Here is a 27,981-nt window from a genome sequence, read left to right as displayed (position 1 = left end):
GTGCAATGTTATGAGAAAAGTTGGAATTTTACTCAATAACAGTCGTAATTTTACAAGAAAAGCCAAAAATGTTGGCAATTTTATGAAGAGTCGTAATTTTAATCGACAAAAGTCAGAATTTTATAAAAAAAATTAAAATTTGTGCAATGTTATGAGAAAAGTTGGAATTTTACTCAATAACAGTCACAATTTTACAAGAAAACCCAAAAATGTTGGCAATTTTATGAAGAGTCGTAATTTTACTCGACAAAAGTCCGAATTTTATAAGAATACGTAACATTTTTGGCGATATTATAATAATAGTCGGAATTTTACTCGGCAAAATCGTGACAAAAGTCATAATTTTACTCAAACAATTTCACTATTTTACAAGAACAACAAAAAAAGTTGGCAATATTGTGATAAAGGCAGAAATGTATATGACAAATGTTGCCATTTTGCATTAAAAAGTAATAATTTCGCATAAAACAGTAATAATTTTACGAGAAAATATTGCAATATTACAGAAACAAAAAGAATATAAGAAATTGTTCCCAGTTTTATAAAAAAAAAAAGTTGACACACAACATTTTTTTTTGTTTTTTATTTTTTGTTTCTAATTGGTTTTTAATCTTCATTATTTACTTCAAGTTATTACAGTATGTATACTTATATATATATATTTTTTTGTATACATTTTGGCCAAAGGGGGTGCATTTCAATTTCTTACACACACTTATTATTGCATATATTGGCCAGAGGGGGAGCACTTCGAATTTTTACACACACTTGTTATTTCATATATTGATCAGAGGGGGAGCACTTTTAAAACCGACACACAGTCAATTTGAAAAATCCCTCCTTTTTGGGACCACCCTAATTTTGATGGATTTCACCACAAGGGGTGCAAATGAGACATTCTCTATTTGATGCAATGGTTTTCCGTATTGGGACCATGATTTATGTCCTAACTTGTTCAGACCTCCTCATATGGACGGTACTTTTCCTTGTTGATGTCTCAAGAAGGGTGGAAAATACAAGAACACACACACACACACACACGCACACACACACACGCACACACACACACACACACATTGTTGTACTTGTTACATTCTTGAGACCTCCGAAAAATGCCTACCTCTTTAGACCACCCTTTCTAGATATATAAAGAAGTGTATTTACAACATTAATAATATATACATACTATGCAAATATAAAAAAGCTTGTTGTGAAAAAGTTGGAATTTCACAAGAAAAAGGTCACAATTTCACAAGAAAAACTTGGAATTTTGGCAGTGTTATCATAAAAGTCGTCATTTACCATACGCAATTTAAAATTTTACAAGAAAAACTGAACATTTGTGCAATGTTATGAGAAAAGTTGGAATTTTACTCAATAACAGTCGTAATTTTACAAGAAAAGCCAAAAATGTTGGCAATTTTATGAAGAGTCGTAATTTTAATCGACAAAAGTCAGAATTTTATAAAAAAAATTAAAATTTGTGCAATGTTATGAGAAAAGTTGGAATTTTACTCAATAACAGTCACAATTTTACAAGAAAACCCAAAAATGTTGGCAATTTTATGAAGAGTCGTAATTTTACTCGACAAAAGTCCGAATTTTATAAGAATACGTAACATTTTTGGCGATATTATAATAATAGTCGGAATTTTACTCGGCAAAATCGTGACAAAAGTCATAATTTTACTCAAACAATTTCACTATTTTACAAGAACAACAAAAAAAGTTGGCAATATTGAGATAAAAGTCAGAAATGTATATGACAAATGTTGCCATTTTGCATTAAAAAGTAATAATTTCGCATAAAACAGTAATAATTTTACGAGAAAATATTGCAATATTAAAGAAACAAAAAGAATATAAGAAATTGTTCCCAGTTTTATAAAAAAAAGTTGACACACAACATTTTTTTTTGTTTTTTATTTTTTGTTTCTAATTGGTTTTTAATCTTCATTATTTACTTCAAGTTATTACAGTATGTATACTTATATATATATATTTTTTTTGTATACATTTTGGCCAAAGGGGGTGCATTTCAATTTCTTACACACACTTATTATTGCATATATTGGCCAGAGGGGGAGCACTTCGATTTTTTACACACACTTGTTATTTCATATATTGATCAGAGGGGGAGCACTTTTAAAACCGACACACAGTCAATTTGAAAAATCCCTCCTTTTTGGGACCACCCTAATTTTGATGGATTTCACCACAAGGGTTGCAAATGAGACATTCTCTATTTGATGCAATGGTTTTCCGTATTGGGACCATGATTTATGTCCTAACTTGTTCACACCTCCTCATATAGACGGTACTTTTCCTTGTTGATGTCTCAAGAAGGGTGGAAAATACAAGAACACACACACACACACACACGCACACACACACACACACACACACACACACACACACACACACACACACACACACACACACACACATTGTTGTACTTGTTACATTCTTGAGACCTCCGAAAAATGCCTACCTCTTTAGACCACCCTTTCTAGATATATAAAGAAGTGTATTTACAACATTAATAATATATACATACTATGCAAATATAAAAAAGCTTGTTGTGAAAAAGTTGGAATTTCACAAGAAAAAGGTCACAATTTCACAAGAAAAACTTAGAATTTTGGCAGTGTTATAATAAAAGTCGTCATTTACCATACGCAATTTAAAATTTTAAAAGAAAAACTGAACATTTGTGCAATGTTATGAGAAAAGTTGGAATTTTACTCAATAACAGTCGTAATTTTACAAGAAAACCCAAAAATGTTGGCAATTTTATGAAGAGTCGTAATTTTACTCGACAAAAGTCAGAATTTTATAAGAATACGTAACATTTTTGGCGATATTATAATAATAGTCGGAATTTTACTCGGCAAAATCGTGACAAAAGTCATCATTTTACTCAAAAAATGTCACTATTTTACAAGAACAACAAAAATAGTTGGCAATATTGTGATGAAAGTCTGAAATTTATATGACAAATGTTGCCATTTTGCATTAAAAAGTAATAATTTCGCATAAAACAGTAATAATTTTACGAGAAAATATTGCAATATTACAGAAACAAAAAGAATATAAGAAATTGTTCCCAATTTTATAAGAAAAAAAAACTTATTTTAGTTATTTTTTCTTTCTTTTCTTTTTTGTTTCTCATTGGTTTTTAATCTTCATTATTTACTTCAAGTTATTACAGTATGTCTCATTATACATATTTATTTTATTTTTTTTAATTTATTTTGACCAAAGGGGGCGCATTTCAATTTCTTACACACCCTTGTTATTGCATATATTGGCCAGAGGGGGAGCACTTCAAATGTTTACACACACTTGTTATTTCATATGTTGACCAGAGGGGGAGCACTTTTAAAACCGACACACAGTCAATTTGAAAAATCCCTCCTTTTTGGGACCACCCTAATTTTGATAGATTTCACCACCAGGGGTGCAAATGAGACATTCTCTATTAGATGCAATGGTTTTCCGTATGGGGACCATGATTTATGTCCTAACTTGTTCACCGGTCCTCAAATGGACGGTACTTTTCTTTGTTGATGTCTCAAGAAGGGTGGAAAATACAAGAACACACACACACACACACACACACACACACACACACACACACACACACACACACACACACACACACACACACACACACACACATACAGCCACAGAGAGAAATAAATGATACTAAAGGGAGTGGTAACATGGAAAGGTGTGGCCATCCTAGGGCTGGACCATCAATCACATTTTTATCACATTTCAATTTCGGCTTCTCACGATGATAAAAATGTTACAATCGTGAAAATGAATAAATACGATTAATGGGCCGTGCAACATGCATGCAAATTCCTGAGCTTGTAAACGGAAAAAGACCACGTCTACTCAAAGTTGACCATGGTTGCTACTTTTTAATTGACACATATTCTTCTGTTGTTTGATACAGGATCATACAATGCTCATAATTTAAGTCCTCGTGTGTCCAGGGACGTATTTCCTGAGTTTATTAACACAATATGAATTTTTTTTAAAGAAAAAAAGATTTTGTGATGCTTAAATAAATATCGATGTAATCATAGTAGTATCGACTAGATACGCTCTTGTACTTGGTATCATTACAGTGGATGTCAGGTGTAGATCCACCCATGGCGTTTGTTTACATTGTGACGCAGGTGAGCTGCGGTGTGTAGCGAAGCATGTTTAGCTATTCCTCGTCCTGCAGGGATGATACTTGTAAGAAACGTACTTTATTTGTCGCCATGGAGGCCAGGATTAGTGATTTGGAAGTAGCTAAAACACTGCAGACTGCGGATGGACTTTAGCCGCTAGCTCGCTAGCCATGTCTTAAAGCACCTCTTCCTGAGGGCGTTTCGGTGTTATAACTAGGGATGATGGTCGAAACCGGTTCTCCCGGTTGTTCGATTAGAAAAGAACCGATTCCATGGACTCGAATCCCTTTTTGAGTACCGGTTACCGTTATCGAGACCACTATAGTAAAGAAAAGGAGTTGGTTCTTTATTCGAATCCCTGGGAACGAATCCCGTCCCACAGGAAATGGCTTGTGGGACGGCAATGTTATGACCATTTGATTGTAGACTCTTACTGACACCTTGTGGCGATATGAAAATACTACGCGTCATTAGTTTGGGCACTTCCGGGTTGGCGACGTCAGTTCAGTTCATGAGACAATTGAGAAGTTGTGTTAGCTCCTACAAGCCTTGGAAAAGATAAGTCTGTAAGTAAACTGTTTAACTTGTTTATGTAACTCAATATTAAGGTGGATTGTAGTTAAATTTGATACTAAGATGTTTATTGAAAAACGATTTTTGTGCACTGTTTCAATGGATGTTTTGAGGACTTAGAATGGCTGCCAGTCATGTATTTCCTCCATCGAAATAATTTTTTAGAAGAAGAACTGTTGATTGATGACTGTGGTGTTCTTAGTGTCATAGTGTGTGTAGTTAGTATGTTCCAATAGCAGCAGAAGTGCACTTTTTGGAGAGCTGTATTATTTTTAGTTTTGTGCCCAAGGGACTGATTTTATTTAACACTATATTATTATTTATGCACCTATAGTGATCACAGAGACAGGTTGTTTTTGTGTGACTGTATATATTTGTTTTTCTGGAAAAATCCCACTTAATATACAGTACTTTGGGTAACAACAGTCAATATTTATTTATTTTATTTTTTGAGGGGGGTAGCAGTCAATATTTATTTATTTATTTTATTTTATTATTTTCTTATAAAATAAAAGTGAGCTTTTGTTAAACCAAATATTGTGTTTTTTTCCATATACAACAACCTATCTGGATTCGATAAGAGAATCGCTAAGGAATCGGTTCGATAAGAGGATTCGATGATGGGCTCGAACTCGATAATTTCTTATCAAACATCATCCCTCGTTATAACTTCACCTTTATCGTTAGTTTTTAGACAAAAATGCATCTGTTCTCCCTTTTCTGTCTACAGAAAAGGGAGAACATATATATATATATATATATATATATATATATATATATATATATATATATATATATATATTTTAGGTATAGGAAGAAAATGTTTGTATGTGGATTTTCTTGAAAATGTCATATTTATTAAGGAGTGCTGTATAGTTGTCGATCAGATAAACTGACTCAGATTTGTTCTTGGTCAAAAACAATTCCATTCTTTCTGATTCCCAGTGGGCCCACTGATTGGTCGTTACTGTGGGACTATGGTGCCTCCCGAGATCCAGTCATCCACGGGCATTCTCTCCCTGTCCTTCCACACGGACATGGCTGTGGCAAAAGACGGCTTCTCGGCCCGCTACAACATGACGCACAAGGAAGTCAGCGAGAGTACGTGGAAAAGTGAACGGAGTCACATTTGGTTGAAACGTCGTCCGATATTAAAAATCTGCTTTTTTTTTTCGTTTCGCAGCGTTTCATTGCAGCAACGCTTTTGGCCTGGAATCCGGAAAGATCACCGATGAGCAGATCACGGCTTCGTCGAGTTTCTATGATGAAAATTGGCTGCCGCACCAGGCCAGACTCAACTACAACAACAATGGATGGACGCCCTACGAGGACAGCAACAGAGAATACATCCAGGTTTGTCTGAGTTTATTCAGCTGACAGTCCTGATGAAAGTTCACTGGTTAAAGTGTATTCTACAGGGGAACCTTGATTTAAGAACTGAATTGGTTCTTGAATAAATACCAGGTTTTTGTCGAGGCAAGAACCTATTATTCATATTTACATTGTTTCTTGTGGAGAAATTTGCTTCACTTTACAAACGTTTTGATTTCCAAACCTAATTGGTTCTTGAACCGTGTTTGTAAATCTCGGGTTTTTGTCGAGGCAGGAACCTATTATTCATATTTACATTTCTTATGGAGAAATTTGCTTCAATATACAAACTTTTTGGATTTCCGAACTGAATTGGTTCTTGAACAGAGTTTGTAAATACCAGGTTTTTGTCGAGGCAGGAACCTATTATTCATATTTACATTTCTTATGGAGAAATTTGCTTCACTATACAAACTTTTTGATTTCCGAACTGAATTGGTTCTTGAGCAGAGTTTGTAAATATCAGGTTTTTGTCGAGGCAAGAACCTATTATTCATATTTACATTGTTTCGTATGGAGAAATTTGCTTCACTATACAAACTTTTTGATTTCCGAACCTAATTGGTTCTTGAACCGTGTTTGTAAATCTCGGGTTTTTGTCGAGGCAAGAACCTATTATTCATATTTACATTTCTTATGGAGAAATTTGCTTCAGTATACAAACTTTTTGATTTCCGAACTGAATCGGTTCTTGAACAGAGTTTGTAAATACAAGGTTTTTGTCGAGGCAGGAACCTATTATTCATATTTACATTGTTTCTTATGGAGAAATTTGCTTCACTGTACAAACTTTTTGATTTCCGAACCTAATTGGTTCTTGAACAGAGTTTTTAAATCCCGGGTTTTTGTCGAGGCAGGAACCTGTCATTCATATTTACATTTTGTCTTATGGAGAAATTTGCTTTACTATACAAACGTTTTGATTTCCGAACTGAATTGGTTCTTGAACAGAGTTTATAAATACCAGGTTTTTGTCGAGGCAGGAACCTATTATTCATATTTACATTGTTTCTAATGGAAACATTTGCTTGGCTATACAAACTTTTTGTAAATACCAGGTTTTTGTCGAGGCAGGAACCTATTATTCATATTTACATTGTTTCTTATGGAGAAATTTGCTTCCCTATACAAACTTTTTGATATCCGAACTTAATTGGTTCTTAAACAGAGTTTGTAAATCCCGGGTTTTTGTTGAGGCAGGAACCTATTATTCATATTTACATTGTTTCTTATGGAGAAATTTGCTTCCCTATACAAACGTTTTGATATCCGAACTTAATTGGTTCTTAAACAGAGTTTGTAAATCCCGGGTTTTTGTTGAGGCAGGAACCTATCATTCATATTTACATTGTTTCTTATGGAGAAATTTGCTTTACTATACAAACTTTTTGATTTCCGAACTGAATTGGTTCTGAACAGAGTTTTTAAATCCCGGGTTTTTGTCGAGGCAGGAACCTATTATTCATATTTACATTGTTTCTTATGGAGAAATTTGCTTCACTGTACAAACTTTTTGATTTCCGAACCTAATTGGTTCTTGAACAGAGTTTTTAAATCCCGGGTTTTTGTCGAGGCAGGAACCTGTCATTCATATTTACATTTTGTCTTATGGAGAAATTTGCTTTACTATACAAACGTTTTGATTTCCGAACTGCATTGGTTCTTGAACAGAGTTTATAAATACCAGGTTTTTGTCGAGGCAGGAACCTATTATTCATATTTACATTGTTTCTAATGGAAACATTTGCTTGGCTATACAAACTTTTTGTAAATACCAGGTTTTTGTCGAGGCAGGAACCTATTATTCATATTTACATTGTTTCTTATGGAGAAATTTGCTTCCCTATACAAACTTTTTGATATCCGAACTCAATTGGTTCTTAAACAGAGTTTGTAAATCCCGGGTTTTTGTTGAGGCAGGAACCTATTATTCATATTTACATTGTTTCTTATGGAGAAATTTGCTTCCCTATAGAAACGTTTTGATATCCGAACTTAATTGGTTCTTAAACAGAGTTTGTAAATCCCGGGTTTTTGTTGAGGCAGGAACCTATCATTCATATTTACATTGTTTCTTATGGAGAAATTTGCTTTACTATACAAACTTTTTGATTTCCGAACTGAATTGGTTCTGAACAGAGTTTTTAAATCCCGGGTTTTTGTCGAGGCAGGAACCTATTATTCATATTTACATTGTTTCTTATGGAGAAATTTGCTTCACTATACAAACTTTTTGATTCTCGAACTGAATTGGGTCTGAACAGAGTTTTTAAATCCCGGGTTTTTGTCAAGGCAGGAACCTATTATTCATATTTACATTGTTTCTTATGGAGAAATTTGCTTCACTATACAAACTTTTTTATTTCCGAACTTAATTGGTCCTTGAACAGAGTTTGCAAATCCCGGGTTTTTGTCGAGGCAGGAACCTATTATTCATATTTACATTGTTTCTTATGGAGACATTTGTTTCCCTATACAAACTTTTTGATTTTCGAACTTAATTGGTTCTTGGACAGAGTTTGCAAATACCAGGTGTTTGTCGAGGCAGGAACCTATTATTCATATTTACATTGTTTCTTATGGAGAAATTTGCTTCACTGTACAAACTTTTTGATTTCCGAACTGAATTAGTTCTTGAACATAGTTTGTAAATACCTGTTTTTTGTCGAGGCAGGAACCTATTATTCATATTTACATTGTTTCTTATGGAGAAATTTGCTTCCCTATACAAACTTTTTGATATCCGAACTGAATTGGTTCTTGAACAGAGTTTGTAAATACCAGGTTTTTGTCGAGGCAGGAACCTATTATTCATATTTACATTTCTTATGGAGAAATTTGCTTGTCTATACAAACTTTTTGTAAATACCAGGTTTTTGTCGAGGCAGGAACCTATTATTCATATTTACCTTGTTTCTTATGGAGAAATTTGCTTTACTATACAAACGTTTTGATTTCCCAACTGAATTGGTTCTTGAACAGAGTTTGTAAATACCAGGTTTTTGTCGAAGCAGGAACCTATTATTCATATTTGCATTTTTTCTTATGGAGAGATTTGCTTCAATATACAAACTTTTTGATTTCCAAACTTAATTGGTTCTTGAACAGAGTTTGTAAATACCAGGTTTTTGTCGAGGCAGGATCCTATTATTCATATTTACATTTCTTATGGAGAAATTTGCTTAACTATACAAACTTTTTGATTTCCGAACTTAATTGGTTTTTGAACAAAGTTTGCAAATCCCAGGTTTTTGTCGAGGCAGGAACCTATTATTCATATTTATATTGTTTATAAGGAGAAATTTGCTTCACTATACAAACTTTATTATTTCCGAACTTAATTGGTTCTTGAACAGAGTTTGCAAATCCTGGGTTTTTGTCGAGGCAGGAACCTATTATTCATATGTACATTGTTTCGTATGGATACATTTACTTCACTATACAAACCTTTTGATTTCAAAACGTAATTGGTTCTTCAACAGGGTTTTTAAATAAAAAAATTTGTATAGTGAAGCATTTTTTTCCTCAAGAAACAATGTAAATATGGATAATGGGTTTGAGTTTCGACAAAAATCTATATTTTTGTAAAGTTGTGTACTATTTGAACACAATATAGAGTGCTATACATTACAGTATATCAAATAAACATAGATCAACTTCGTTTTTATTAACAAGCCAAACAATGTTGAACTGTGCCGTATACACTGCTCTGCCAATAGAAGAAGTCACATTGGTGCCCTCACAAACGATCAGAAATCACAAAAATCCTTAATAATAATAATAAACTTTGAATGAATAATGGGTTTTCAGTTTTAACAAAAGTCCATATTTTAGTGAAGGTTTGTACACTTTGAACACTATACGGTACTGTACATCAAATAAACATACATCAATTTCCTTTTTATTAACAAGCCAAACCATGTTGAACTGTGCCGTATGCACTGCTCTGCCAACACGCGCGCGCACACACAGAAGTCCCATTGGTGCCCTCACAAACGATCAGAAATCCCCAACATGCTTAATAATAATAAACATTGAAAAAAGTGTAATCCACCCACATTAACAACGGCAGAGGAGCTGAAGAGAAAGCAGCAGACGGAGGGAGAAGGAAAGGGACGAGGCCTTAAAAGACACGCCACTGATTGAGAGGCTGTGTCTTGAAACAAGTCTGCTCTGGCATATTTTTCCAGAAAGGTTTGGTCTCATCACAATTCTTCCATACCTATAAGCGCCAAATAGCGCTTTCTTTCTACTCTCATTTGTGGTTTTTGGCACTCGTATTGAGTTAGAAAAATGGACAATACTTGTCGAAACTTTTAAAAAAAAGTGATGAGTACTGGGCAGCTGCTTTTTGCCTGCAGGCGTGACACAAAATGAATGACTGAATGACTGAATGACGCGTTCGTACACAGAGACACGGTTTGCACATCTGGCTAGATCAGGGGTCAGCAACCTTTACCAGTGAAAGAGCCATTTTGACCAGCTTCACAAATTATAGAAAACAATGGGAGCCGCAAACATTTTTTGAAATTTTAAATAAAATAACACTGCATACAATGTTTTTTTTTTGCTTTGTGCTATGTATAACCAGGGGTCTCAGACACGCTGCCCACACCTTTATATAGAATTTGAAAACTGGTGCGGCACGCGGGTTCTAAATGAATGGCCCTTGTCAGCGTCATGCGTGCCGTGATGGTACAGCATATAGCACCCACTACAGCCAGCGTGCCTGATCAGCTACACGTTGTATGGGGCTTCCGCTTGCTCACAAAGGTGACAGCAAGGCATACATGTTCAACAACCACACAGGTCACACTGACGGTGGCGGTATAAAAAAAAATAAAAATTAACACTCTTACTAATAATGCGCCACACTGTGAACCCACACCAAACAAGAATGACAAACACATTTCGGGAGAACTTCTGCACCGTAACACAACATAAACACAACAGGACAAATACCCAGAATCCCATGCAGCCCTAACTCTTCCGGGATACATTATACCCCCCCCCCCGCCCCCACCAAACCCCGCCCACCTCAACCGACGCACAGAGAGAGGGGGGGTGGGGGGTGGGGGGGTTGATGTGTGAGGGAGCAGGGTTGGGGTGGGGGCGGGGTTTGGTGGTAGCAGGGGTGTATAATGTAGCCCGGAAGAGTCAGGGATGCATGGGATTCTGGGTGTTTGTTCTGTTGTGTTTATGTTGTGTTAAGGTGCAGATGTTCTCCCGAAATGTGTTTGTCATTCTTGTTTGGTTTTGGTTCAAAGTGTGGCGCATTATTAGTAAGAGTGTTAAAGTTGTTTTATATGACCACCGTCAGTGTAACTTGTGTGGCTGTTGACCAAGTAAGCAAGCAGAAAATGTATATTGTATAACAAGTGTTGGGCTGGCACGCTGTTAATACAGATTGTAGAGGGCGCCAAATGTTGTATCATCATGGCACGCCCTTATTATAGCCATAAGGGTGAAAATCGGTGAATATTAATCCCGGGAGTTTTCTGCGAGAGGCACTGAAATCCGGAAGTCTCACGGGAACATTGGGGGGTTCAGCAAGTAAGCTGCTGAGCCGCATCAGAGTGATCAAAGAGCCGCATGCGGCTCCGGAGCCGCGGGTTGCCGACCCCTGGGCTAGATATAAAAGTTCATAAATCGGAAGGTTAGCAAATAGAGTGGTTCGTAAATCGAGGTTCCGCTTTTCTGTATTTCTTGCAAAAATTAACTGTAGAATTGCAATCATATCCAATAATCTGGGCTAAAAAGAGATGGCGGTGTTAATTTCGCAGCATATTTGTCCTTGTGCTGACGAGTCGCACATAATAACGCTCGCATTGCTATTATTGCATCAGTGGGACGGAGAGGGCGGTGTAGTGTTATCAAGGTTTAGCAGCTCGATGCCTCGGTATGGCATTGTTTACTGTGCTCTATCACCGTGCCAACTTTGTGCCAGCCACTTGCCAAGCCTGAGTTATGAGCTCGTCTGGTCCGCGGAGGGGAAGGGGAGTGCGGGGTTCATGCACCGCTCAGACACAAATGGATTTGAAGCGGCCCTCCTCGGTGACACTCCGTCTGTAAACAATAGATTATCTTGTTGGATGTCACCTTCCTACGGTCTCCCAAAGGCAGCTTCAGTGTTCCGCCTGACACTGTTTACAAGTTATGTCCTCTATTATAATGCATTTATAATTAACCGTGTTCCCTCTGATACCAAAGTAAACAAACACAAGGGTCCTGTTTGTCCTCAGAACTCTACAACGACGAGGTCGACATTAAGTCATCGTCTAATTTTTTTTTGGAAAGGATAAAAAAATGTTGTTACTTTGAGCTCCCCCCGGATGGCAGAGCTTCTCACCCTATCTCTAAGGGAGAACCCCGCCACCCGGCGGAGGAAACTCATTTCGGCCGCTTGTACCCGTGATCTTGTCCTTTCGGTCATAACCCAAAGCTCATGACCATAGGTGAGGATGGGAACGTAGATCGACCGGTAAATTGAGAGCTTTGCCTTCCGGCTCAGCTCCTTCTTCACCACAACGGATCGATACAGTGTCCGCATTACTGAAGACTCCGCACCGATCCGCCTGTCGATCTCACGATCCACTCTTCCCCCACTCGTGAACAAGACTCCGAGGTACTTGAACTCCTCCACTTGGGGCAAGATCTCCTCCCCAACCCGGAGATGGCACTCCACCCTTTTCCGGGCGAGAACCATGGACTCGGACTTGGAGGTGCTGATTCTCATCCCAGTCGCTTCACACTCGGCTGCGAACCGATCCAGTGAGAGCTGAAGATCCTGGCCATATGAAGCCATCAGGACCACATCATCTGCAAAAAGCAGAGACCTAATCCTGCAGCCACCAAACCAGATCCCCTCAACGCCTTGACTGCGCCTAGAAATTCTGTCCATAAAAGTTATGAACAGAATCGGTGACAAAGGGCAGCCTTGGCGGAGTCCAACCCTCACTGGAAACGTGTCCGACTTACTGCCGGCAATGCGGACCAAGCTCTGGCACTGAGCATACAGGGAGCGGACGGCCACAATCAGACAGTCCGATACCCCATACTCTCTGAGCACTCCCCACAAGACTTCCCGAGGGACACGGTGGAATGCCTTCTCCAAGTCCACAAAACACATGTAGACTGGTTGGGCAAACTCCCATGCACCCTCAAGGACCCTGCCGAGAGTATAGAGCTGGTCCACAGTTCCACGACCAGGACGAAAACCACACTGTTCCTCCTGAATCCGCGGTTCGACTATCCGGCGTAGCCTCCTCTCCAGTACACCTGAAAAGACCTTACCGGGAAGGCTGAGGAGTGTGATCCCACGATAGTTAGAACACACCCTCCGGTTCCCCTTCTTAAAGAGCGGAACCACCACCCCGGTCTGCCAATCCAGAGGTACCGCCCCCGATGTCCACGCAATGCTGCAGAGTCTTGTCAACCAAGACAGCTCCACAGCATCCAGAGCCTTAAGGAACTCCGGGCGGTTGTCATCCACCCCTGGGGCCTTGCCACCGAGGAGCTCCTCCACATCGAGAGGAGCCAGATGAGGTGGTTCGGGCATCTGGTCAGGATGCCACCGAACGCCTCCCTAGGGAGGTGTTTAGGGCACGTCCGATCAGTAGGAGGCCGCGGGGAAGACCCAGGACACGTTGGGAAGACTATGTCTCCCGGCTGGCCTGGGAACGCCTCGGGGTCCCACAGGAAGAGCTGGACGAAGTGGCTGGGGAGAGTGAATTCTGGGCTTCCCTGCTTAGGCTGCTGCCCCCGCGACCCGACCTCGGATAAGCGGAATAAGATGGATGGATGGATGGAGGATAAAAAAATGATAGACGCATATTTAAAGACAAATATGTGTCGCAAACATGTCCGCAGTAGGCGTGACCCCGGGACGCAGAGATAGAAGACGGCGTGCAGGGAAAATATGTATAATACTCCGAACATGTTCTAAAGTTTGCGCCCTCTTGGCATAGGGCAGGGCTATTCAACTGGCCAAATCCGGCCCGGGAACGACACTATACCGACCCCCCGAGTTGAGTTCAAAACTTGGGAGACAAACATTTTTGCAGGAAATTCCCAAAAACGGTAGAGTTCTCCTGTTGTACAGAGGAACTTGGACCACTGTGAACACATTAGCAGACATTGTAACCTTGCTAGCAAACACTGGGGTCCAAAAGTTTGTTTAGGAATGGGTTCTGGATCCGGTGAATCCGGCCGGTCCTACTGGTCACCGATTCACGTAATATCCGACGGTGCCATGTTTCCGTACCCTGGGTTGCGCTTGGGGTCACGCACAGTTGCAGTTTGGCACTTGCCGATCACTCCGGCAGCCAAACTGTTGCGATTTTCAATGCCAACAAAGAAAGTGACTCAAAAAAAACGCTCCAAAGTAAGTTAAGTAAGGCTCCCCCTTTCCACAAATGCGCTAGCTTAATGCTAATATATATTGGCTACTGATTAACGATTTTAACTTTTTAATTTCAACACCTTCATATGTGTTAATGAGAACTACTACTAGGATGCACGTAACAATGTTAAGTATTAAGTACGATACTTATAGTATTAACACTTTGTAGGGCACGACGACTGAAATGACCAACACACAATAAACTGAACACTGCTGCCATTTAACGTCCTGGACATGCAACTGTAATTACTTAGTGTCAAACATGAGTGTGTTTTCTAATAATGGCAGACTTGGTAACCGACAACAGACGACTATTTTTGGACAAATGAGGATTCATAATCTTATCTTTTTGAAGCTGAATATACGGAGGATGAACTGCTGCTTCTAGAAGCGAGCACGAAGGAAGGGTGAGATGTTGGAGCCAAGAGAGTGAGGTGAAAGTGACTCGAAGCTGCAAAATGTGGAGTTTGAAGCTGTGCTTTTTTGCCACAAATGGAGTGCTTACCCAAAATAAACCGAAAAAAAAACGTCCTCGGCCAGCTGGACCAAACAAACAACTGTCCATCGAGTGAGTCACCATTTATTTTGATCATGGTACACGTATCATGACAGACAACATACGCTGTTTGGCTAGCTAATATTTTACAGATACTATAATATGGTTGTTCATGTTTTTCAGTCAGTACAGATTGGTGTTGTATCGCAATGTTGTGCATTACAAACTCAAAACGTGTTTCGTGCTGACGTAGAAGCTAGTTTATCTCTTGCCGTAGCTAGCTTCTATGGCTAATACCGTAGCACACTGATGTGTTACTATGATAGAAAAATAGTTCTATCAAAAATAGTCCCCAAACGTTTACTGAGTGTTGTTAAAAGGAAAGGCCATGTAACACAGTTGTAAAAATGCCATTGTGCCAACTTTTTTTTACAATGTGTTGCTGCCATTAAATTCTAAGTTAATGATTATTTTGCAATAACAATGTCGCTACAGCTCGGTTATTATACAGGTTACGGAATGTAAATTAAGCATTGTTGATGGTTTTTTAATGCATTTTTAAAGTGATTTAGAGGTGGAATTGATCGGTCTTATTAGCTACATTGCTAGCTACAAATTCAGAAGCACGTTATTAATCCCCGAGGGGAAATTCAATTTTCAGCACAACCCCATTGAAGATCAGACAAACATTTCAGGGAGACAGAAAAAGGATGGCTGACGGGTCTGCCAACTTCCGGCGCCCCTTACAAAAAAAAGGTGATAAACAGGTAAACATTGGGGAGGGGAGGGGGGGGAGTAAAAAAATATTCAGTCAAAGGCTGCACTCCAGGGAGGGGCCAGACTGAGGCCAAGGAAAAAAATCTCATAACCATAGCACACATAAACAAGTTACATAGAATCAACAAAACTTGCAACAGAGGGAACAGAGGCCATCAATCACCCCTTACCCAGACCCTACCTAGAACAAGACGATTTTAGCAAGTTAGAATGCGGGAGGGGGGGGACTGTCTTCTTGTCTTGATACGCAAAATTTCCCCCCAAAAAGTGCACTCCCCCTTTAAATACATGAGTTAGTTTTCACAATTCCTTGAGAGAAAAAAACGGCTGGTTAGGCTTTGTGTATGTCATGTGTGCCTTCCTTGGTTTACAGCTATGTTGTTATTATGCGGTTTGTTACTTATATATGTTATGTTGCAGCTATTTAAAATAGTTTTGTCAATTTGTTCTGGCCCGAAATAAATTGGCCCTTTGAAACATATCTTTGTCTTTGTGATGCAAATGCATGTCAAGTTGATCAACAGATTGTATTATTCTCCAGTGTAATAACTACTGAAATGAAGGTTAAAAGGGCATTAATGGGAGCCTTAAAAAAAAAAAAAGTAACTAAATAGTTACTTTTTTTTGTCTCAATAGGCAAAATTTCTCCAAAAAAGTGCACTCCCCCTTTAAATACATGAGTTAGTTTTCACAATTCCTTGAGAGAAAAAACGGCTGGTTAGGCTTTGTGTATGTCATGTGTGCCTTCCTTGGTTTATAGCTATGTTGTTATTATGCAGTTTGTTACTTATGTATGTTATGTTGCAGCTATTTAAAATAGTTTTGTCAATTTGTTCTGGCCCGAAATAAATTGGCCCTTTGAAACATATCTTTGTCTTTGTGATGCAAATGCATGTCAAGTTGATCAACAGATTGTATTATTCTCCAGTGCAATAACTACTGAAATGAAGGCTAAAAGGGCATTAATGGGAGCCTTAAAAAAAAAAAAGAAGTAACTAAATAGTTACTTTTTTTTGTCCCGATAGGCAAAATTTCTCCAAAAAAGTGCACTCCCCCTTTAAATACATGAGTTAGTTTTCACAATTCCTTGAGAGAAAAAAACGCCTGGTTAAGGCTTTGTGTATGTCATGTGTGCCTTCCTTGGTTTACAGCTATGTTGTTATTATGCGGTTTGTTACTTATGTATGTTATGTTGCAGCTATTTAAAACAGTTTTGTCAATTTGTTCTGGCCCGAAATAAATTGGCCCTTTGAAACATATCTTTGTCTTTGTGATGCAAATGCATGTCAAGTTGATCAACAGATTGTATTATTCTCTAGTGCAATAACTACTGAAATGAAGGCTAAAAGGGCATTAATGGGAGCCTTAAAAAAAAAAAGAAGTAACTAAATAGTTACTTTTTTTTGTCCCGATAGGCAAAATTTCTCCAAAAAAGTGCACTCCCCCTTTAAATACATGAGTTAGTTTTCACAATTCCTTGAGAGAAAAAAACGCCTGGTTAGGCTTTGTGTATGTCATGTGTGCCTTCCGTGGTTTACAGCTATGTTGTTATTATGCAGTTTGTTACTTATGTACGTTATGTTGCAGCTATTTAAAATAGTTTTGTCAATTTGTTCTGGCCCGAAATAAATTGGCCCTTTGAAACATATCTTTGTCTTTGTGATGCAAATGCATGTCAAGTTGATCAACAGATTGTATTATTCTCCAGTGCAATAACTACTGAAATGAAGGCTAAAAGGGCATTAATGGGAGCCTTAAAAAAAAAAGAAGTAACTAAATAGTTACTTTTCACAGTAACGCATTACTTTTTGTTGTAAATAACTGAGTTAGTAACTGGGTTACTTTTGAAATAAAGTAACTAGTAACTGTAACTAGTTACTGGTTTTCAGTAACCAACCCAACACAGGCCATAGCACATATAAACAAATTACATAGAATCAACAAAACTTGCAACAGAGGGAAGGGAGTGGAGGAAACTGTCTTCTTGTCTCGATAGGCAAAATTTCACCAAAAAAGTGCACTCCCCCTTTAAATACATGAGTTAGTTTTCACAATTCCTTGAGAGAAAAAAACGCCTGGTTAGGCTTTGTGTATGTCATGTGTGCCTTCCTTGGTTTACAGCTATGTTGTTATTATGCAGTTTGTTACTTATGTATGTTATGTTGCAGCTATTTAAAATTAGTTTTGTCAATTTGTTCTGGCCCGAAATAAATTGGCCCTTTGAAACATATCTTTGTCTTTGTGATGCAAATGCATGTCAAGTTGATCAACAGATTGTATTATTCTTCAGTGCAATAACTACTGAAATGAAGGCTAAAAGGGCATTAATGGGAGCCTTAAAAAAAAAAAAAAGAAGTAACTAAATAGTTACTTTTCACAGTAACGCATTACTTTTTGTTGTAAGTAACTGAGTTAGTAACTGAGTTACTTTTGAAATAAAGTAACTAGTAACTGTAACTAGTTACTGGTTTTCAGTAACCAACCCAACACTGGCCATAGCACAAATAAACAAATTACATAGAATCAACAAAACTTGCAACAGAGGGAAGGGAGTGGGGGAAACTGTCTTCTTGTCTCGATAGGCAAAGAGTCATTTTAACGGAGTGAGCCAAAGACGCAAGAGGCAGTTTCTGACTTCTTCGCTCTGTCGGTATTTTTACACGGCGAGCACCCCTGACCTCTCAATAAAACATTGATCGATGTGAACCAAGAGAAATAGTATTTCATCTTGTCAGGAGTCCACTGTGACCAAAGTCTTGGAAGCGAAACACAGGAAGGGACTGCAGCCAAAAAGTAGCATGAGGTCAAAGTCCCATCAGTCTTGCACTTCCTTCCCGTCTCACTGTCCAAGGCGCCGATAGATACGTCCTGCTGCCGCCCCTGCTGATACGTGTTTGACGAGAGACGTGAACGTGCACGCTTCTGTCACACTGGTAATGTACAAACCCCAAAACCAGTGAAGTTGGCACGTTGTGTAAATGGTAAATAAAAAAACAGAATACAATGATTTGCAAATCCTTTTCAACTTATATTCAATTGAATAGACTGCAAAGACAAGATATTTAACTATCAAACTGGAAGATGTTGTTATTTTTCTTGCAAATATTAGCTCATTTGGAATTTGATGCCTGTAACATGTTTCAAAAAAGCTGGCACAAGTGGCAAAAAAGACAGAGAATGCTCATCAAACACTTATTTGGAATATCCCACAGGTGAACAGGCTAATTGGGAACAGGTGGGTGTCATGATTGGGTATAAAAGCAGCTTCCATGAAACAAGGATGGGGCGAGGGTCACCACTTTGTCAACAAATGCGTGAGCAAATTGTCCAACAGTTTAAGAACAACATTTCTCAACGAGCTATTGCAAGGAATTTAGGGATTTCTGTAATATCATCAAAAGGTTTAGAGAATCTGGAGAAATCACTGCACGTAACATTGAATGACCTTGGATCCCTCAGGCGGTACTGCAACATCAATGTGTAAAGGATATCACCACATGGGCTCAGAAACACTTCAGAAAACCTCTATCAGTAACTGCAGTTTGTCGCTACATCTGTAAGTGCAAGTTAAAACTCTACTATGAAACGTGGAAGCCATTTATCAACAACACCCAGAAACGACGCCGGCTTCGCTGGGCCCGAGCTCATCTGAGATGGACTGATGCAAAGTGGAAAAGTGTTCTGTGGTCTGACGAGTCCACATTTCAAATTATTTTTGGAAACTGTGGACGTCGTGTCCTCCGGAACAAAGAGGAAAAGAACCATCTGCATTGTTATAGGCGCAATGTTGAAAAGCCAGCATCTGTGATGGTATGGGGGTGTTTTAGTGCCCAAGGCATGGGTAACTTACACATATGTGAAGGCGCCATTAATGCTGAAAGGTACATACAGGTTTTGGAGCAACATATGTTGCCATCCAAGCAACGTTATCATGGACGCCCCTGCTTATTTCAGCAAGACAATGCCAAGCCACGTGTTACATCAACGTGGCTTCATAGTAAAAGAGTGCGGGTACTAGACTGGCTTGCCTGTAGTCCAGACCTGTCTCCCATTGAAAATGTGTGGCGCATAATGAAGCCTAAAATAGCACAACGGAGACCCCCGGACTTTTGAACAACTTAAGCTGCACATCAAGCAAGAATGGGAAATAATTCCACCTGAAAAGCTTCAAAAATTGGTCCCCTCAGTTCCCAAACGTTTACTGAGTGTTGTTAAAAGGAAAGGCCATGTAACACAGTGGTAAAAATGCCCCCGTGCCAACTTTTTTTGCAATGTGTTCTAAGTTAATGATTATTTGCAAATCATTGTATTCTGTTTTTATTTACGATTTACACAACGTGCCAACTCCACTGGTTTTGGGTTTTGTATTATTCCATCCAAAAATGTTGCGTTTGGGTGTGATCGTTCCAGACTTTCTTTGGACCGTTGAGCAAAATGTTCCTCGGGTGTTGTCTTTCTGTCGCTGATGCTGTGGCGAGGACGCTGCGTTCCACCGAGACCCTCAGCTGTTTCCTTACGTTAACGCCTCGCGGTGTGTGGGCGTGTCTGTGCGTGCATGGTGTGCACGGCGGTGACTCCGGTCTTGACAGGCAGCTGTCATAAATGCCGTCATGCCTCTCCGCTTCCTGGCTCTTGGATCTTGCGTCTTGTGTGGTCTCCACGGAGCGCGTAACGTGTCATTTCACGTCACAATTTCTTCTCGCCTCCTTCCCTGGGGTGGATCTCACGTGAGAGGAAGAGAGGGGGTTGAATAATTTTGCTGAAAATCTTCTGAGAGCAAGTTGGAACTGCCAGAAAACACATTTGAAGATATACAACCCTCTACTGCCCTCTGGCGGCTAGAGTGGATAGTGCACCCTCTAATTTGTCACGTTTGACGTGTCAGGTAAACCGCGACAATTGAGCCACTGTGTATAACTAAATTTGACTTTGTGAACGGATCGGATTCTACTGGCAATTTTGTTGAATACAAAAATTGTAAGCAAAATTTGTGGTTAAAAATGTAGTTTGGTAAAATAGTGTTGTTTTAAACATTTTGAGTAAAAAAAAAAAAATTGGGCAGAAAAAATATTTGTTGCTTCAAAAGTCAAGACTCATTTATTGTAAATTAACATATACAAATTAGCTAAAAAGCTAACATAAAACATTAGCATGCTAAAGTTAGTATGCTATATAAGAGACGGTAACATACTTCTGAGATGGCGCCAAGTAATCAAAGCCATGATTTTTGGTTTAAATATACAACACTCTACTGCCCTCTGGCGGTTAAAGTGGATAGTGCGCCCCACCCCCGCCCCCCACACCCACCCAATTTGTCACGTGTCATGTGTCAGGTAAACCGTGACAAGTGGGCCACTGTGTATAACTAAATTTGACGTTTGTGAACAGATCTATACTACATGGATGGGTTTTTTTACACTGAATTTTTCCACGCTGGATTATAAAACACTGATTTTAAACAAACGTAATTTTTAAACATATGAGTTTTGCTCACAAATGTTTATACACTGAAATTGTCAGTATATTTTGATGTTAAAAAAATTCAGTTGACAAATTTCAAACACTAAAAATTACGTTTTTCGTCAAGTTTTTTTGAAGCAATTAATATTTCTGTACTGAATTTTTACAAGCATAATTTTAAAACACTGGATTATAGCAAATAGATTTTTTTTTAAATACACAAACTTTGCTAACAAATGTTTATTCAATGAAACGGTTAGTATAACTTGACGCAAAAATATTTACTTCACAAAATTCAACAAAAATTAAATCTGTTTTTTGAAGCAATTATTATTTCTGCACTTAATTATTATATACTGAGCGCTGTATTATTGTCAGTATTACTTGATATAAAAATATTTAGTTGACAAAAAAAACAAGTTTTTTGCATTTGAATTTTGTCAACTAAATATTTTTACATCAGGTAATACTGAAAATTCCATTCAAGAAAAACATTTGTGAACTAGACAAAACTAGACAAAAAAATGGTTTTTGCATTTGAATTTTGTGAACTAAATATTCTTATGTCAAGTTTCATCAAATACAAATGTGTGAGCAAAGTTGGTGTTTACTATTTGCTGCTTCAAGAAAACTTGACAAAAAAAACCAATTTTTTTGCATTTCAATTGTGTAAAGTTTTTTTGAAGCAACAAATATTTATACACTGAAATTTTACATGCTGAATTTTAAAACATTGTAATTTCACAGACTGATTTTTGTCATACACCAACTTTGCTCACACATTTGTATTCGATAAGAATATTTAGTTCACAGAATTCAAATACAGAATACTTTTTTGTTTTGTCTAGTTCACAAATTTTGCTTCCAATTTTTTTTCTTGAATGGAATTGTCAGTATTACTTGATGTAAAAATATTTAGTTGACAAAAAAAACCTAGTTTTTTGCATTTGAAAATTTGTAAAAAAAGTGTTTTAAAATTCAGCGTGTAAAAATTCAGTGTATAAATATTTGTTGCTTCAAAAAAACTTGACAAAAAAAACAAGTTTTTTGCATTTGAATTTTGTAGTTTTTAAACAGATATTTATATATTGAATTTTTACACGCTGAATTTTAAAACACTGTACTTTAACGGACTGATTTTTCTCATACACCAACTTTGCTCACAGTTTTTTATTCACTAAATATGTTTACATCAAGTAATACTGACAATTCAATTCAAGAAAAAAATGTGGAGCAAAATTTGTGAACTAGACAAAAAAAAAAGTTTTTTGCATTTGAATTTTGTGAACTAAATATTCTTATGTCAAGTTTCATCCAATACAAATGTGTGAGCAAAGTTTGTGTATGAGAAAAAACAGTTTGTTAAAGTACAATGTTTTAAAATTCAGCGTGTAAAAATTCAGTGCATAAATATTTGTTGCTTCAAAAAAACTTGACAAAAAAAATGTTTTTTTTGCATTTGAATTTTGTATACTAAATATTTTTACTTCAAGTAATACTGACAATTCCATTCAAGAAAAAAATTTGAAGCAAAATTTGTGAACTAGACAAAACTAGACAAAAAAAAAGTTTTTTGCGTTTGAATTTTGTGAACTAAATATTTTTATGTCAAGTTTCATTGAATAAACATTTCTGAGCAAAGTTTGTGAAAGTACAGTGTTTTAAAATTCAGCGTGTAAAAATTCAGTGTATAAATATTTGTTGCTTCAAAGAAACTTGACAAAAAAAACAAGTTTTTTGCATTTGAATTTTGTAAAGTTTTTTTGAAGCAACAGATATTTATACACTGAATTTTTACATGCTGAATTTTAAAACACTGTACTTTAACGGACTGATTTTTCTCGTACACCAACTTTGCTCACAATTTTTTTATTCAATGAAACTTGACATAAAAATATTTAGTTCACAAAATTCAAACGCAAAAAACTTTCTTTTTGTCTAGTTCACACATTTTGTTTAAATTTTCTTGTTGAATGGAATTGTCAGTATTACTTGGTGTAAAAATATTTATTTAACAAAATCCAAATGCAAAAATTTTTTTTTTTTAGTCAAGTTTTTTTGAAGCAACAGTTGTTCACAAATTTTGCTTCCAATTTTTTTTCTTGAATGGAATTGTCAGTAAGAATATTTAGTTGACAAAAAAAAACGAGTTTTTCGCATTTGAATATTGTAAACTAAATATTTTTACATCAAGTAATACTGACAATTCCATTCAAGAACAAAATTTGAAGCAAAATTTGTGAACTAGACAAAACTAGACAAAAAAAAAAGTTTTTTGCATTTGAATTTTGTGAACTAAATATTCTTATGTCAAGTTTCATCCAATACAAATGTGTGAGCAAAGTTGGTGTATGAGAAAAATCAGTTTCTTAAAGTACAGTGTTTTAAAATTCAGCGTGTAAATATTCAGTGTATAAATATTTGTTGCTTCAAAAAAAAACTTGCCAAAAAAAAAGTTTTTTCATTTGAATTTTGTAAAGTTTTTCTGAAGCAACAAATATTTATACACTGAATGTTACACGCTGAATTTTAAAACACTGTACTTTCACAAACTGTTTTTTCTCATACACCAACTTTGCTCACACATTTTTATTCGATAAAACTTGACATAAGAATATTTAGTTCACAAATTTAAAATGCAAACATTTTTTTTTTTGTCTAGTTTTGTGTAGTTCACACATTTTGCTTCCAATTGTTTTTCTTGAATGGAATTGTCAGTATTACTTTATGTACAAATTTTTAGTTGACAAAAAAAACAATTTTTTTGCATTTGAATTTTGTAAACTAAATATGTTTACATCAAGTAATACTGACAATTCCATTCAAGAAAAAAATGTGGAGCAAAATTTGTGAACTAGACAAAAAAAAAGTTTTTTGCATTTAAATTTTGTGAACTAAATATTCTTATGTCAAGTTTCATCCAATACAAATGTGTGAGCAAAGTTGGTGTATGAGAAAAATCTGTTTGTTAAAATACAGTGTTTTAAAATTCAGCATGTACAAATTCAGTGTATAAATATTTGTTGCTTCAAAAAAACTTGACAAAAAAAAAATGTTTGCATTTGAATTTTGTTAACTAAATATTTTACATCAAGTAATACTGACAATTCCATTCAAGAAAAAAAATTTAAGCACAATTTGTGAACTAGACAAAACTAGACCAAAAAAAAGTTTTTTGCATTTGAATTTTGTTAACTAAATATGTTTACATCAAGCAATGCTGACAATTCCATTCAAGAAAAAAATTTGGAGCAAAATTTGTGAACCAGACAAAAAAAAAAGTTTTTTGCATTTGAATTTTGTGAAGTAAATATTCTTATGTCAAGTTTCATCCAATACAAATGTTGCTTCAAAAAATAAAAAATAAAATAAATAAAATATATATATATATGTATGTTTTATTTTTTTTGAAGCAAAAAAAAATTATTTATATATATATATATATAGTTTTTTTTTTTTTTGAAGCAACAAATATTTATACATTGAATTTTTACATGCTGAGTTTTAAAACACTGTACTTTAAGAAACTGATTTTTGTCATACACCAACTTTGCTCACACATTTGTATTGGATGAAACTTGACATAAGAATATTTACTTCACAAAATTCAAATGCAAAAAACTTTTTTTTTTGTCTAGTTCACAAATTTTGCTCCAAATTTTTGTAAAAATGAATATATATATATATATATATATATATATATATATATATATATATATATATACATACATATATATATATATAAAAAAATTTTTTGAAGCAACAAATATTTATACACTTAATTTTTACATGCTGAATTTTAAAACACTGTAAAATATATATATATATATATATATATATATATATATATATTTTACAGTGTCACACATTGTTTTGCAGACTCGAATTATTTTGTGATTTATTTTATTTTATACGCTAGGCTAAGCCACAGCGCCTCAAATGTTATCTTTTTTTTGTAAACTGAATTTATTAGGAAAAACATGAAAAAAAGAAATATTTTCTAACTTTAAAAAAAAAAAAAAAGGTAAAAAAAAAGTTTTATATATATATATATATATATATATATATATATATATATATATATATATGTATATATATATATATATATATGTATATATATATATATATATATATATATTTTTTTTTTTTTACAGTGTTTTAAAATTCAGCATGTAAAAATTCAGTGTATAAATATTTGTTGCTTCAAAAAAAATATATATATATATGTATATATATTAAAAAAAATTTTTTTTTGAAGCAACAAATATTTATACACTGAATTTTTACATGCATATTTGAGTATTAACATTTTTTGAAAAAAAAATTAAAATTGTATTTATTTATTTTTTTGAAGCAACACAATATGTCTGTACTTAATTTTTTTTTTCAAAAAATGTTTATACTCAAATTAAAAAAAAAAATCAATTACATAGATTAAGTGTCTGATAAAAAGACAAATATCAACCTCCATTCTTTCTGTTGTGTCCCCTTGCTGTTGTGTTTTGCTGGTCCAGTGTGGGTGTGGGCTGCAGATTGATGATAGGAGTGCAGGTGGCTGCGGTGTGATGGATGACAAACATGTCCAAGGAAGCGTCACTTATCATCCCTCTCTATCTTTCCGCTCTGGCTTCTAGTCGTTACCTCTTTCTCTTCCCTTCCCCGTGTCTCACCTCTTCTCACCCCCCTCTCCTAAGCCCGGGACTATCGATTAGGTGTCTGGGTGGATCCCCGTCTGGCCCTAAGTGAGCAGGTGTGTGTGCTGCAAGTGGTCTAAAACACCTGTCTTCCTGACAGGAAACAAGCGCAGCGTTTTACCTCCCCTGGTGCAGGGTATTACACCCCGGTGAGATGCTCGCCGCTCACATACCTAACACGGACATCGCACCTTGTGACTGAGCTAACATTTCTCCACTCGTATTTGTCTTCTTCTGGGCAATTGGAATAAAAACGATATCCAAAGGACGGGCGATACTGCCACAAATGCACACTATGATATACAGTCGTGGTCAAAAGTTTACATACACTTGTAAAGAACATAATGTCATGGCTGTCTTGAGTTTCCAATCATTTCTACAACTATTTTTTTGTTGTGATGGAGTGATTGGAGCACATACTTGTTGGTCACAGAAACATTCATGAAGTTTGGTTCTTTTATGAATTTATTATGGGTCTACTGAAAATGTGAGCAAATGTGCTGGGTCAAAAGTATACATACAGCAATGTTAATATTTGCTTACATCATACTTGCCAACCTTGAGACCTCCGATTTCGGGAGGTGGGGGGTGGGGGCGGGGGCGTGGTTGGGGGCGTGGTTAAGATATATATATATATATATATATATATAAGAAATACTTGACATTCAGTGAATTCTAGCTCTATATATATATATATATATATATATATATATATATATATAAATAAAATAAATACTTGAATTTCAGTGTTCATTTACAAACTACAACTCACAAACACTTTAGAGTTAGGCTCCACCATCAGAATGTGTACTTAAACTTATAAAGATCACATGGATATTATTCAGTGAGTTGATTCACCAAAACTAACCTGTTATACAGGAGGAAAAAGCACACAGGACGTTTCAATTGTTCACAGACTGGTCGCGCTCATCAGAATGACAAGCCACTTCCGGTCTGCAGGGGATAGCATTCAATTGGGAAGAAATGCCCTACTGCCCCCTACTGACCAATGTGAATACTGATAAATGTGTAATGACAGCTCCAAAAACGAATTCAAACCACAAAATAAAATAAATAAATCAACACAAAAATGTGACACATTATGGGTGGGTCACATATGCATGTACAGTAGATGGCAGTATTGTCCTGTTTAAAAGTGTCACAACATTGCTGTTTACGGCAGACGAACTGCTTTACGGTAGACACTGTTGTTGTGTGTTGTCAACACGTCACTCAGGTCCGCCTGAATTTCGGGAGTTTTTCGGGAGAAAATTTGTCCCGGGAGGTTTTCGGGAGAGGCGCTGAATTTCGGGAGTCTCCCGGAAAATCCGGGAGGGTTGGCAAGTATGGCTTACATGTCCCTTGGCAAGTTTCACTGCAATAATGCACTTTTGGTAGCCATCCACAAGCTTCTGCTTGAATTTTTGACCACTCCTCTTGACAAAATTGGTGCAGTTCAGCTAAATGTGTTGGTTTTCTGACATGGACTTGTTTCTTCAGCATTGTCCACACGTTTAAGTCAGGACTTTGGGAAGGCCATTCTAAAACCTTATATCTAACCCGACTTAGCCTGATTCAGCTCCAGGTTGTTGAGGCTGCACCAAGACGCCAGCCGGTCCACCTCTCTCCCATAGTTTAGAGCACGGGTGCTCACACTTTTTCTGCAGGCGAGCTACTTTTCAATTGATCAAGTCGTGGGTTAGTTATTCATATATATAATTTATATTTACTTATTTATGAAATATATGTTTTTGTTAACAAGTTAAAGGTGTTTAATGATAATGCAAGCATGTTTAACATATATAGTTAATATTGTTAACAACTTAAAGGTGTTTAAAGATAATACAAGCATGTTTAACACATACAGTTAATGTTGTTAACAAGTTAAAGGTGTTTAATGATAATACAAGAATATTTAATACATATAGTTAATATTGTTAACAACTTAAAGGTGTTTAAAGATAATACAAGCATGTTTAACACATATAGTTAATATTGTTAACAAGTTTAAGGTGTTTAAAG

At 36.3% G+C, this 27,981-nt stretch overlaps 1 protein-coding gene across 1 annotated transcript in view; it reads left to right on the top strand.

The window, feature by feature from the left end:
- The window catches only part of LOC133574147 (neuropilin-2-like), a 335,141-nt gene that overhangs the window by 123,773 nt on the left and 183,387 nt on the right, over positions 1–27,981 (top strand). The window contains exons 5-6 of the mRNA XM_061926222.1: positions 5,706–5,861; positions 5,944–6,113. Of these exons, the coding sequence (XP_061782206.1) occupies positions 5,706–5,861; positions 5,944–6,113 (326 nt within the window). The remainder of the gene's footprint in view (positions 1–5,705; positions 5,862–5,943; positions 6,114–27,981) is intronic.

The sequence above is a fragment of the Nerophis lumbriciformis genome, linkage group LG31 (assembly GCF_033978685.3).
Source record: "Nerophis lumbriciformis linkage group LG31, RoL_Nlum_v2.1, whole genome shotgun sequence".
NCBI classification, from domain to species: domain Eukaryota; kingdom Metazoa; phylum Chordata; class Actinopteri; order Syngnathiformes; family Syngnathidae; genus Nerophis; species Nerophis lumbriciformis.
This window is presented reverse-complemented; position numbering and strand designations above follow the sequence as displayed.